This window comes from Anolis carolinensis, chromosome 2 (genome assembly GCF_035594765.1).
Source record: "Anolis carolinensis isolate JA03-04 chromosome 2, rAnoCar3.1.pri, whole genome shotgun sequence".
In the NCBI taxonomy this organism is placed as follows: domain Eukaryota; kingdom Metazoa; phylum Chordata; class Lepidosauria; order Squamata; family Dactyloidae; genus Anolis; species Anolis carolinensis.
In genome coordinates, this window is record NC_085842.1 from 118,024,264 (window position 1) to 118,039,289 (window position 15,026).

Below are 15,026 nucleotides of genomic sequence, written 5' to 3' on the forward strand. Positions count from 1 at the left end.
CTGGCTATATAAAATGTATGTGTGTGTCACTTAAAGTGAGGATACTCGGCATATTTTTATTCAGTGGCCCCATATGCTGTAAATTATGTAATCTCCAACTCTGCCTTGGATTTAAGATTTAAGACTCAACCTCCTCACTAGTTTTCTGAAGTGTCAAGCATATATAATGCACTCACTTCCATAAAATGAACTGAGAAAAGGAAACTACAAGCAGAAATAGTTAATGACCTAATCATACAAAGCCAGCATGGTGCAGTTGTTTGAGAGACAAACTATGACTCTGGATATCAGGGTGTGAATCTCTGCTCCAAATGACATTTAATTACGATGTGACAATGTAACAGAAAGTGACTTCTGAATAGTACTCTTCCTGTAGGATGTTTGATTACACTGAAAAAAATTCAGTAGTGATTTAAGTTTTAAAATAAATAACCCAATGTTATGGCTATCACAATATCAGTGCAGCATGAAAATGAACAATTCAAAGAGCTTTACTGACCAGTTGTTCCAGCCTGTTCGGGTATGTCCGTTTCATCTGAAACGATGTCCTCTTAAGCATCTCTTATGATGCACCAATTTGACAGACATGAATCATTTTTGCATTTGCATTTAATGTATTTGTTTTCTTGAACTCCAATAAATGTCTTCCCCAGTGTCTGTTACATGCCAACAGCCACAATCTTTTCTAACCATAGCAAGTTGCGACCTAAAACTGATGTTGGTGAGCAAACAGTTCCTTTTGTATAGTGTGCGGCTTCTGATGTATCAACCGCATAAGATCAGAATAGCCAGCAAACTCCGGGAGTAAATATACTTCTGACAACACAAAATACTATTTGTGTGTAGAATTCGGAATCTTGTTATTTCTTTTTGGCTCTCTCTGTACCCAAGGACATACACTTGAATAATTTTGATGAAGAGTAAGTAATCAAAAATGCAAAAGCAAGATTTTCCGAACAGATTATTTTTCCACATTTTGACAATCACCAACCATGCTGTTTCATGGGTAAGATTAATAAACATCTATAATTTTACAAGTGAATACACTGTACTGCTCAAACAGTGAAGAGGGCATAATATAGGTCCAAGGGTATGGACGTAAGCAGAATAGAGCAACCTGATACAAAAAAAATTACCAAGACCTATGATAACTTGCCACGGCCCCAGAATAACTCTGCGATTTAGGTCAAATAAGCTCAGCCCACTGTGTTCTCCTGCTGAACATTTATGCTCTTATTTACTCTTATTCCATTATGTTGCATGTGGGTACATTCAGTTTGACTGTTTTATTCCTGAATGTTTCTCTGTTTGTTATTTTATGCTCCCTTCTTTATTTTTCAAAGAAAAGAGGGAAATGTAAACTCCCAGTTAATAATTTCAGTGTCTCTGCCTTCTGAACAAAGAAATTGCTTGTTCAGAAGAAATTCGCCACTGCTTATTTTAAAAAAGCTGCACTATGATATCTGAGGCAAATGTAATCACATTTATACTATTTCCTTAGCAGCTGGAAAAGAGGCCTCACACCCTCTGGCTTGGAGGCACCACAACGTATTGCATATTTTCTCCAGCAAAGGAAACAATGTGGTTCATAAGGGATTATCTTTTTAAGTTTTCAGCTGCAGAATGGCTCTGCCAGTTGATTAACAGGCATAGAAACAACTGCAAAAGAAACTTCCACCAGTTTACATAACCAGGAAGACACAAAACCTGGACAAATATTGAACCATTCAGTGAAGTATCAATAACTGGATTTGCTGGTAGAATCTGTCCTCTTCATTTCCACTAAAGCAGCAGTTCTCAACCTGTGGGTCCCCAGATGTTTTGGCCTTCAACTCCCAGAAATCCTAACAGCTGGTAAACTGGCTGGGATTTGTGGGAACTGTAGGCCAAAACACCTGGGGACCCAGTTTGAGAACCACTGCACTATATGAAGGATATGAATCACTTAGATTTCAAACGTATCATTACAGAGATTATATGTTTCTGCACACAGTAATAAGAAGCGTAATTTGCTACAATAAAAAAACTAGCAGAGAACACTGGAAAGAACACTACGTGACAAAATTTGAAAGATAGTCTGTTCCTAGTTTGAAAGTGTTATTCCTGTTTAATTTTTCAGTACTTATTTTGAAAGTAGTTGTTATACTCCAAAGACTTCATTTTTGTGGCTGCCACACTGATTGAGACTATGAGATATTTGAAAATCTATAGCAAAATTTGCTGCAGGATGTCCCGCAAAAACCAAGCTTTTGCAGTTCAATAAACTTTTTCCATGTTTTTATGATAGAACCAATTAGGAAATTACATTTATAACTCAGAAACAAAAATCATGTTACATAGTGTAATTTTTTGCTGAACACAGTCCAGATGGTCAGTTTCCACATATTATAGTTTCTTCAATGAAGATAATAACCTTTCAATGTTTATTCTAAAAAATCAACTTATATCAGTACCTTTTATTAGTACTGTACATATTTACAATTATTATTACAATCAGGTTTAAATTAAATATTTAAACATAGCCCAGTGGTTTTGAACCTTTAGACCTCTAGGTGTTTTGGATTTCAGCTCCCAAAAATCCCAGTCAGCTTAGCAGCTGTTAGGAATTGTGGGAGCTGAAGTCCAAAACACCTGGAAGACAACAGGTTGTGAACCACTGACATAGGCCATCATTTAGTCTCTTGCCTCCAAAAGAAGCTTGTTACCTCTTTCCCAGTTTCTTCTACTGATTTAAAAAATGAGTTTAATGAAAATCTACTTATAACCCTGTTTTTGTTTGTTCAGATCCAATATTTGCAGAGGGCTCATATGGGCTTTCCTCTGCTTTGGAATTCCTTTGCAGATGCTCTATCACAGGACATTTCATCCAATGACACACACTTCCTCAATGGCACTCTTCTCCAGTCTCTCCCAATCAAAATCTGTTTCCATTTGTTTCCAATCTGTCTACCCTTCTGATGAGGCATCCAACCCACCCATACCCATAATTTTCTAAAACATCTTTTCTCCTGAAACCATTTCATTTCCCCCCAGCTCTTCCATCATCCTGAACGCTTCTCATTTTGGAACACCATTCTGGGAAGAAACAGAAAGGCTTTCAGTGGAGAATAAGAATCTATATTACTTGTCTCCACAAAATTTCCACCATGGTTTGCTTTTCATACAGGAATCAGTCCTGACTCAAGTCATCCAATTCAAGCTGAAGAGCTCTTCACGTTGATGTTAAGAGGTTTTATTCAACTTAAGATTTCATTTGAGACCACATTATTTCTAGAAAACAAAATTGGGCTATAGCTGATATAAAATCTTAGTTTAGATTTTAAAATCCAATTATGCATGAGCCCTGCAGGATAATTCATCCATTATAACTGAAGATGGAAATTAAGACTCTTAATGCCAATGAATAAAAATCCATCACCCAAATACTTTAAGCAGAACTTCAAATAAAATCCTGTTTAGCTTTTCATCTTCATCAGGAATAGTAAGAAGAAGACACCCATTCCCAAGCACCTGAAAACTGGCACAATATAAAAAATGAACAGAAAATGTTCCCAGTAAAGTGTTAGGTCTAGGATTTTGGATCATACAATTCATCACGTTCCCAACACCGAGCCAGTTTATTTTAAAGAGGGGTTAATGCGGGAGCAGAAGATGCAGTGGTTAAAATGACCCAACATCCCCAAAGAAATGATATGAAAAAACAAGGACACTTGGTTTAAAGTTAGTAGTCAAATTTTCCAAGGACGTCCATTTTCTTTAATACTAAATAGCCAAATGTATGTTTTAAATGACCTCCTTGATCTAACACTTAAGTTCACCAACATTATCCAAATTAGTGTTTATTATTATTTTTGGACTGTAACGTCACTTGGTTCTTGGCTACTAACCTTTCATGTTACTCTTGGATTTGTCAGTTTGCTTGCCTGTGGGGGTTTGGGCTTGCTGCCCCTGCCCACTGGAAGAGGCTGCCTGCTGTGCTGCTTTCTGCTTTAACATTGTCCAATCAAATGTGTAGTCATATTGGTGATTCAAGGTCCTAGGGAAAGAGAGAGAAAAGTGCCAAAACCAAATTTCCACAGCAATACAAAACACACATTACTTTTATATACCAAGCAGGTATACTCAAACTAAAAAAGTAAATTTCTTTCACAAAATATCTTGAAGGCTGCAGAATAAAATTATAATCTGTTTGAAGTAAACCTGATAGCTACATGATACTTATTTGCAGTTACAGAAACATTCACTAGGATTACTTCACTCATGTAACACTGGTCAGGGTTATTACAGTCCCATAAAAAAGGTACAGGGTGGACCAGAGCAGTATTATGATGCCGAAAGCAGATTGCGGGAGGATTGTAAATCTCAAAGATTTAGAAAAAAGGGCTGTGTTCCTTTAAGCAAAGTGGGAGTACTTTTCAAGACATATATGCTTTTACTTAGGTTAAAAAACATACCCTTAGAAATTTAGTAACCACTTCTGAACACTATAATTCTAAACACTTACTAGTCATTCATATCTGATCTGTTTGTTAAAATATGTTTGGCTATTTTTAACTCAAACACTGACCTGAAAAGGATACGGAATAACTGCCTCAGATACATATAATCGGGAGCTTCTTCAAAGCGCAGTCCACGACAGTAGTTCAGATACATTGCAAATTCTGCAGGAAATCCCTGTGAACAGAAGCATTCAGACCATGACCTAAAGGTAGGCGGCTCTCTAGATCGTAATTCCAGAAACATTGAACATACTGAAAAAGTTAAAAAAAAAAAAAAAGAGCAGAGAGCACAAAGAAAATTAATGCAAGGTAGTTGAATCATCCTTGGTGGAATGGAATCCAACATCTAGGGTAACATTAATAAATTCATGGAGTGCCTAAGATTTATTTGCTGCTTTACTAAAAAAAATGCTGTCTGTCGCTAAGACAGTTTACTGTTTTGAAAATATGTTTTAATAAGCTTACCTTACACAAAACTTCAACAGGAGTAGACATCTTCTTTTCACTAATCTTTTCATACTTCTGCTTCTTTGTTGCAGCCTGTGGAACATGTGAATCAATGTAAGTGACACAAGGATATAAGCAATATCAGATAGGCAGTGACTTGTAGGCAAAAGGCTTTATATGAAAACCCCAAGTTCAGAGTCTAATGTGGAATGCATCAAGATCATTCTGATTTCAAAATTTTGAATAAAACTGCAGTCTAGCACCTGAATCACATGGTTATCATCTATGGCTGTATTCTGACACTTTTGCTTACCAAAGACAGATTACTAACACAACTGTCTTACAATATGCACCACTTAAAGGCTACAAAATGAGACTGCAACTAAAGAGATATTTCCAAGAGAAAAGGCTGTTGTCTAGCATCTCATAACTATAGATATATCATCTGAATTATGAAATTTGTGTATCAGACTGAAAACACTTATCACTTATGGTGTTTTGCATTTTTTTGTTTTATCTAAATTTGATATGTTATGTGTTTTGTTTATATTATCTAATATGTTTTATTTCATGGTTGTAAGCTGCTCTGAGTCCTCTTTTGGGAGACGGGGCGGGGTATAAATAACCCCTTAAAAAAATATCACCAGTATAGATTCCCACCTAACTTTCTACACCATTCTAATGCTCTCAGATTGTAAACCTGTATTTTTATTAAGACCTACAGTAGGCTTCCATTGACAGATATGGTTATTCCATTCGACAAATCCTAAAAAATGGAGATTTAATCTTTCCTTCTACACTTAAATCTAAATGGAACTAAATGACATAAATACTGTGCATTTCACAACCTGAAGCTTCTGGGACTTGAGAAATAAGTTAGCAAAACTGGAATGACAGATGTACAATAGTGTGATTGGTCAATTGTTTACTATAATTCTTTCAAAACATTAGGAACCTCCAGCGAGATTTTATAAGATTACCTTTAATCCTTGCCATGGCAGGCTGGTTCTGTTAAAGTACATCAGTACGTATCCTAGTGACTCCATATCATCTCGACGACTGTAAAGAAAAAGGTTATTGTATGAGTATATGCTAAAAATTCACTGCAGTTTTTATAGGGGGTCTTAACAAAGTAGGTTGCTAATGTTACAAGTAAAAGTTCAAACCTGTGAGATTAAACAGCAAGAATGACAAAGGGGAACAAATAAACCTCACAGCACCCAATTTTGGAATTATAAGGATTACAAAGAAGTACTCTGCTAAGCACAATGAAGTAACAATAGCATGATGCCCTAACATTGCTGACTGCAATACTCATAAATGAAAGGTACCAGGAGGCACATCTAAACATTCTAGAGGCAGGAGTAACCATCACAAGATCTGAGCTGTGAGCAATTTCATCATTTCTGATGATTCATAGAGATCGGCCAAGCATTAGAGGACATTATTTAACCGTCTTCCCAGAAGGAAGAATGTTGAAATTAAATTATGAGACCCAGAGCGGTTTATTTGTTTTTTTAAGAAAGGACGCAAACAAACCCAGTAGCATCTTTGAGGCTGTGGATAAAGGAATTTCTAAAATAACATTTTGAGGACTATGGCCCATTTTCATCAGTTGCATTTAATGAGGTGGACTGCTAGAATATTCTTTTCTGCAGTTAGTCTTAATGGTGCTACTTGAGTCTTTTATGTCAATACAGTTTTATCATAAAACAAGAACACTCCCTATTCAAAACAGTTACACTGTTTGAAAAAAAAAAGCTATCCATAAACAAACCCAAAATATGACTACTACAACAATGAGACCAAACAGAATCTGGAGTTTTGGAATGTTACATGTACCAAAAGAATTACAGATCTTTAATGAAAAAGGGGGTTACATCCTTACTATAGGAAACATTTAAGCCATTTTCATTTCTTAGACATAGAACTGGCTATTTATTAGGGCAAGATTCATTAAGAAATGTCACAAATGTTTACAATTCTAGTATCAAAATACAAACTGCTTGGATATTTACCTCTGCTCAATGCCAAGATGTGCATTAATGCTGGCATATCTTGCAGTACCAGTGAGATTTTTGTCTTCTCTATATGGTATGTGTTGTCTTGTCCTGTTGTCCCGGTATTTTTTGGCCAACCCAAAATCAATAAGGAATAACTTTAAAAAGAAGAAGGAAAAAGTTATAGTTTCCAAACAGTGTTTGAGCCTGCACATATGTATTGGAGGTACATATTTGAAATCTAACAATACATGTTTGTGTATAATTAAACCAAGGGAGGGACTGTCATAATTCATAGGAATTGGCTCCAACAGAGAATATTAAAATTTCTCTCTTTTACATTTAATTAAGAAGAATCTTGAAAAATGTTATTCAGAATGAGATCTAGTTTCAAATATAGCTATTATACCAAACTATAGAAACAGCAATTAAACTAAATATTTTTTTCAAAAAAACCCACAAAATTTAGCTACTAAGAGAAAGGCAACATTTATATAACTGTACTTTGCAATTAGGCTCTTAAATCAATTTTCCTTTGATGTCATTTACTTATTAGCTAGCAACAACCCTTATCTTTTCATTTCTTTCCCAATATGCTGCTGTAGTGCCTTTTTTCTTATGAAATAATATCTTTATAGTATAGTTCAACCTGTGACTGCCACATGATAAGAATTTAACTCTCTTTCCTATATTTACCAAGCATTGGAGAATGACACCTCTCCGGTTCAGTTCAACTGTTCAGTCTTAGACATTTATCATCAGTCTGTCACAGTTAAATGAAGAAAATGCTAAGACTGGGATTATATAGTTGGGCAGTTTAAGATTTATATCCTAGCTGTATTGGCACATTCTTGTGATCGAATTTGTAATCAATAACAGTAAATGGACTACAGAGTAAAGAAAAAATAAGTCAGCTACAAAGAAGAGTAAAATATCTGACAAGCAAGTTTTAGTATAAAAATTGGGCCTTTAAAGGTAGGTGCCAATTCTTTTGCTGAATATAACTACAGTACCTCCCACTTCACTCATTCTGTGCACTACTTATTTCAATTTCAGGTAACAAAAGTCTGATTCGGTCCAGTTAGGTGAACACTCCATTACCCTGGAAGGCTGACTACAATACAACAGCCCAGACAACCGTGAATAAATGTGTGTGTGTGTGTGTGTGTGTGTGTGTGTATTTATAAGGTGTGGAAATCATCTATAGAAAAATGTAACACCAGAACATTTTCCATCATTTAACACTTAGCATGTTTTGGAAACAGTCATGAAAGTAACGAAAGAACAACTTATTCAAATGAGGAAAAGTTATGATCTGTCACTGTCACTGATCTCAAATAGTACTGTGCTCTTTCCTACTCTTTGCAAGAGCAAATTTAAATATAACATGACGGACTATTTCATTTAAAAAAGGTTCTGGTATTATGGGGAAGTAAAATAAAAAATTCAAAATGCATCTATAAATTATAGGTCTAAAAATGTATTATCCATATATTCTAATGAACTACTGTACAAGGAAGTGTTCGTGATCTGAATCAAGATACTAGTTCAGACGAGCAGTATGACCTGAACAAACTGTGGCTTTGGGTTCTACCATTTTTAGATATCTTTTTGTAAAAAAGACTAAAAGGATCTTACAACAGCCTATTCCTCCTACTATTTATAGAATCTAGAAATCCACAGAACATGCAACTTTAAACATTTTAAAGGTTAAAGACAATCAACTTCTTTCCCTGTGAAACCCATTCCTTAAAGGGGGTACACTCCTTGTTTACACCTGCTCAGTTAAATAAACATACTCTGCCTCTTGTGGCAGCTGTATCAGATATAATGATCTTACTGGAACACACAGAAAGGAGTGCTGGGGTGTGGTATACAGGCCCAGATTTAGCAAATGCATTCATTTCCATGCCTATGCAACAAAAGACGGGGAACAATTTGGGAACAAGCTGAACACTATCAAAGGACTACATTTCCCGGTAAGGAAATACAATGTACCAGTTCAAATCCAATCTGACAATAAAAGTCACTTTACAGGTATAGATGTGAGGACCTGGACTAACGAATGGATTGTCCAATGGATATATCACATCCTTCATCCTTCCAAAAGCATCTGGATGGATTGTGTTTATGACTCGTGAATGAAATTGCCAGGGGAATATTGGTTTTAGCTCAGGGGCACCCTGCCTTAGTACCTACAGGATTTAAAATGAACTCAACAGCACAAGGGCTGTGGAAAATTATTATTATTATGTTTATTTATTTCCCACGTTTTTCTCCAAAAGGAGACTAAAAGCAGCTAACTTTAAAGCATTACAATATATTTTAAAATATACAAATATTAAAACAGTATTAGACATCATTAGTATTAAAACAATTCAGATTAAATCCATAAAAATATATAAAACCACAGCAGCCCTTGACATGATCTTAAAAACCATCTTCTTTAAAAGTCTGCCTGTTATGATTGAGCCTCATGGCTCTGTTACTGACAGACGTGGGCGTAAGACTCCTCGAGAGTCAGATACTCTCGAGGAGCGAGAGAGAAAAAGACTGCGAGACATATTTGCAGCACCATCTGACGAGGAGTCTTTCGAAGGGTTTACGGAGAGAATGGAGGAGGGGCTGGTTAGCTCAGAGGAGGATGAAATGGATTGGACTCGGGTAAGGGAGGAAGTGGGTGCCACTGGCCATGATGGGACAGAAGATGAATGGGGACCTTCAGGATTAGACCCATGGTTTAGCTGGAGGGATGGGACGGGATCCACAGCTGGAGATGCTGTTGGGCGTAGTCAGAGGTGTTCCAGCTCTGACGAGGAAAGTGATGAGGAAACGCCCGGGTTAAGGAGGACAGCTGACAGTGATGAAGATTTGTAACTGGCATAAAATGGGGCTTGGGAGCAATTGCAAATTGCGTTGGGCAAGGTAATCTGGGCAAACGCTTGGGATCCGTGTGTGTGTGGGACGCTTCCCTGAAGACTTGTGTGCTTTCCTGTGCTGTGACGTAAGTTGATTGGAATCCAGGGTCAGACGGCGGGAGGGATTGTGTGGGCATTTGTTTGTGCAAACCTGTGCTTACTCTTATTAGCTTGACCTTCCGTCGTCTTCTTGACGGACGCCATCTCCTGCTTTGAGAACTCGGACTGAACTGACCACGGCTTGTCTTCCCCCCTTCTTGGACTTGGAAAAACTACAAACGTCTGCTTCTGGCTTTGATCTACGGAACGGAACTGGTCTACTCAACTGCTACAATCCTTGGCTGATTTACTCGTGTTGGAGATCCTGTCTGCTGTGTGTGTGGGGGAGCGACGCAAGTTACTCTAAGCACAGTGTTGGCAGCAGAGAGGAATCTGCTGCCAATTAGTTGCATTCTTTGTATCTTTTGTTCCTTGGCTTTCGTTTCGTTTATACCCAGGCTGAAGCAAGCAGTTTGTTTTTACCCGGATTAAACTCCGGTTTAATCCGGTTTATCTTTTGAACATTTACTTTTGCCCCTTTTTGCTCCTAAAGGCAAAAACTGCCTGGCCCTTGTGTTTTACGGGCATTTTTGAGTTCTGTAATCTAATAAACTCTGTTACTTTGAATCTTGTGGCGTTCTGTCCTTGACAGATTGCCCAACGCCATAAAAAGTTTATTGCAGCAATAAACCCGTCAGGAAGACGATGGATGAGTTAAGGGCCAAAGTAGACCAATTGCAAACGGCTTTTACCGTTATCCAAACAGCTCAGGCTGTGAAAGGACATGTTTTGACTCCTGAACGCTTTGACGGAACCAGGTGCAAGTTGCCAACCTTTTTGGCACAAGTGGAGCTTTATTTTTCTCAGCTCAGTGCTCATGCTTTTCCTACAGACACTAGCAAGGTGGCCTTTATTTTGAGTTTGTTGACCGGTCCCGCAGGACAATGGGCCACTAATTTAATTTTGGGAAATGACCCAGTCAAGGACAATTTGAATAATTTCAAAAAGTTGTTAACTGATACTTTTGGGGATCCTCTCCGCACGGAGAACGCTGGGTGGGCTCTGTATCGGTTGAAACAGGGAAAGGGGACTGTTTTGGATTACTTAAATAAGTTTAACCTGTATCGCCACCAGCTGGATTGGGGGGAAAATGCATTCATGCTTTTATTTACTGCCGGGTTAAGTGATATGCTCCAGGATGAATTAGCACGCTTGGAGCCGGCTGAAAGCTGGGACGCCTTAGTAGCTAAGGTGCTGCGTTTAGACGCAAGGTTCGAGGCTCGTAAACACTCAAAAGCAATGTGTGCGCCACCCATGCATGTAACCAGGGCACCTGTGGTGATGGGGGAAGAGCCCATGGAGCTTGGGGTCTTTAAAAAGCTGTCTACAGAGGAAAAGAGCCGTAGGAGGCAGCTGGGCTTGTGTTTGTACTGTGGGAATGCTGGGCATTTTGCCAAAAATTGTAATGTGAAACCTTCCCAGCTTTCGGGAAAAGGCCAGCCCTAGTGCGACGTGAGTCCAACGCACTAGGGCTCCTCAAGCAGTCAACTGAGGGGAGGAAGCATGTTTTCGTACCCATTACATTATCTGTTGGGGGAAGGGAACTTGTTTCTACTTTGGCACTGCTGGACTCAGGGGCTACGGTCTCCTATGTAGATATTGAGTTTGCTAAGAAGCATGGCATTCCTAGAGTGCGCAAGGCATGCGACGTGTGGGTGGAAGGAGCAGATGGGAGACTGCTGGAGACTGGGGTGGTTAACCATGAAACCTCAGCAGTAACGTGGGAGGTGCAGGGAGTAACGGGAACGTTTGTGTGGGATATTACGAGCTTGCCTAGATATGATGTGATCCTGGGGATGGATTGGCTAGCTGTAGTAAACCCACATGTAGATTGGGCAACACGTAAAGTGATCTTAAAGAGGCAGGATTGTTGCACTCTAAATGTTACTCACTCTGATATGGAGGGAGTGCCTGCTGAGTATGGGGAGTTCTCTGATGTATTTTGTAAAAGAGAAGCGGACAAATTACCACCGCACAGGCCATATGATTGCGCCATCAAGTTGGCAGAAGGTGCGAAACTGCCAGCAGGGAGGCTGTATGCCTTGACTGTACCGGAAAGGCAAGCTTTGCGGGAGTTTCTAGATGAAAATTTAGCCAAGGGGTTTATTCGCCCATCTAGTTCTCCAACTGCGGCACCGGTATTCTTTGTAGCCAAAAAGACTGGGGAACTTAGGTTGGTCTGCGATTATCGGATCCTAAACAAATACACCATTCGGGATAGGTACCCGCTGCCTTTAATCTCGGAACTGTTATCAAGGGTGCAAGGGGCTAAGGTCTTTACCAAGCTTGACCTGCGGGGGGCCTATAACTTAATCCGTATACGGGAAGGGGATGAATGGAAGACGGCATTTAACACGTGTTTCGGATGCCACGAGTTCCGAGTCATGCCTTTTGGGCTTTGTAATGCTCCTGCGGTATTCCAGAGGTTCATGAACGATGTGTTCAGGGACCTAATTGACCAATTTTTAGTGATTTATTTGGATGATATCTTGATTTTTTCTAAGGACGAGAAAGAACATCGTCAACATGTCAAGCAGGTTCTGCACCGACTGCGGGCTAATGGGCTTTTCGCCAAGGCTTCCAAGTGCGTCTTTCATGTGCCTGAAGTGGAGTTCCTAGGTCATGTAGTGTCAGGTAGGGAACTTAAAATGGATCCACATAAGGTTGACGCCGTCAACTCATGGCAGGAGCTGAAGACTAAGAAGGATGTACAAAGGTTCTTGGGTTTCGCTAATTACTACCGGGAGTTTATTCCGAATTTTGCAAAGCTCACGGTACCTTTGACGCAGCTTCTGCGCAAGAAACAGCCATTTGTGTGGGGGCGGGAAGCTCACGAGGCGTTTCTACAACTAAAGTCTAGTTTTCAATCGGACAACATACTAACCCATCCTGATGTTGACAGACCGTTCGTGGTAGAAGCGGACGCTTCTAGCTACGCGTTGGGGGCTGTATTGTCTCAGAAGGATTCCTCAGGGACCTTGCGTCCCTGTGGATTTTACTCGCGGCAACTAACACCCTTCGAGCAGAACTATACCATATGGGAGAAGGAGTTGTTGGCGATTAAGGTGGCGTTTGAGGTGTGGCGGCACTGGCTTGAAGGGGCACGGCACCAGATCGTGGTCAGATCTGATCACAAGAACTTAGAGCACTTGCAAACAGCAAAGAAGTTAAACCAGCGTCAAATCCGCTGGGCTTTGTTTTTCTCCAGGTTTAACTTCAAGGTGCAGTTCGTGGAGGGGAAGGCAAACTTGCGGGCCGATGCTTTATCCCGCAAGCCGGAATTTAAGACCAATGAGCAGGTAGTATGTCAGACCATCTTGCCTACTGCCTCTCTGTGTGTTGTAGATAATGAGCTTGGGTTACATGACCAGATCCTTGAGGCTCAGAAGGATGATGTGTGGACTCAGGAGCAACTGATGCTGCTCTCTGCAGGTAACCGTACCATACTGCCGCATCTCCAGGATCAAGACGGGGTATTGGTGCGTAGGGGGCAGGTTTACGTACCAGTAGGGACCCTCAGGTTGGAGGTGATTAGAGCCCACCATGACGAACCCATGGCTGGGCACTTTGGCAGGTTCAAGACCGTACAGCTTATCACCAGGAGCTACTGGTGGCCAAAGATGCGGCAAGACATTCTGCGCTTTTGTGACAGCTGCGCCGTTTGTCAGCAGAGTAAGACGCCTGTTGGGCGCCCTAGAGGGTTGTTATCGTCTTTACCTGTTCCGGAGAGGCCATGGCAAATCATTTCCATGGATTTTATTTCAGATTTGCCTAAGTCTGGGGGTTATACTTGTATTTGGGTGGTGGTGGATTTATTTAGTAAACTGGCTCATTTTATTCCTTGTTCAACCATTCCGGCGGCCCCTACGTTGGCCTTACTATTTACAAAGCACATCTATCGTTTGCACGGAGCACCCGAGGTGATTATTTCAGATAGGGCTCCGCAATTTGTGTCACGCTTTTGGAAACACTTCCATGAGTGTTTGGGGACTAAGTTAAACGTGTCTTCAGCTTTCCATCCGCAAACGGATGGACAGTCGGAACGGGTTAATGGGCTCTTAGAGCAGTATCTGCGTTGTTTTTGTTTAGATCAACCCACGGCTTGGGTAAAGTGGTTACCGGTGGCGGAATTTGCTTACAACAATGCGGTGCACACGTCTAGTCAGCATACGCCATTTGAGCTAACTTATGGTTTTCACCCACGGGGAGGTGTGGCGCCGTCGACCAATGTGGTCTCTTCGGACCCTGTGTACCGCTCTTCGGAAATGGCTGCATTGCATGATGTTGCCCGTCGCTTACTGTTGGAAGCTAAGGCAACGCAGAAGACTCAGGCTGACCGCCACAGGCAGGCAGGGGAGGAGTTGGAAGAAGGGGATTTGGTGTGGTTATCTTCCAAACATATTAAACAGGCTGGGGGAAAGTTTGCGCCTCGGTATTTGGGTCCCTTTCCTATCGTTAAAAAGATTTCTTCTGTTGCGTTTCGTTTGCGTTTACCGTCTAGTTTAAAGGTCCATCCAGTCTTTCATCGTTCGCTGTTGAAACTTGATACCTCTAGTCGTCGTGGTGCTATAGCGGAGGGTATCACTGCCACTTCTCCGCCATCGGGGGAGGAGGCCTTTGTGAGAGGGGATAGTGTTATGATTGAGCCTCATGGCTCTGTTACTGACAGACGTGGGCGTAAGACTCCTCGAGAGTCAGATACTCTCGAGGAGCGAGAGAGAAAAAGACTGCGAGACATATTTGCAGCACCATCTGACGAGGAGTCTTTCGAAGGGTTTACGGAGAGAATGGAGGAGGGGCTGGTTAGCTCAGAGGAGGATGAAATGGATTGGACTCGGGTAAGGGAGGAAGTGGGTGCCACTGGCCATGATGGGACAGAAGATGAATGGGGACCTTCAGGATTAGACCCATGGTTTAGCTGGAGGGATGGGACGGGATCCACAGCTGGAGATGCTGTTGGGCGTAGTCAGAGGTGTTCCAGCTCTGACGAGGAAAGTGATGAGGAAACGCCCGGGTTAAGGAGGACAGCTGACAGTGATGAAGATTTGTAACTGGCATAAAAT

General features: G+C 40.6%; 1 protein-coding gene across 4 annotated transcripts in view; it reads right to left on the reverse strand.

The window, feature by feature from the left end:
• Positions 1–15,026, reverse strand: part of csnk1a1 (casein kinase 1 alpha 1) — a 58,059-nt gene that overhangs the window by 9,948 nt on the left and 33,085 nt on the right. For 2 of the 4 annotated variants that reach the window (XM_003217338.4, XM_008104666.3), the window contains 5 exons: positions 6,965–7,104; positions 5,927–6,005; positions 4,965–5,039; positions 4,568–4,674; positions 3,888–4,036 (listed from right to left, as the gene is read on the reverse strand). In XM_003217338.4, the coding sequence (XP_003217386.1) occupies positions 3,888–4,036; positions 4,568–4,674; positions 4,965–5,039; positions 5,927–6,005; positions 6,965–7,104 (550 nt within the window). Of the gene's footprint in view, positions 1–3,882; positions 4,037–4,567; positions 4,675–4,964; positions 5,040–5,926; positions 6,006–6,964; positions 7,105–15,026 lie in introns of those variants that run through there. The other 2 variants (XM_008104665.3, XM_008104664.3) reach the window with 2 other exon arrangements.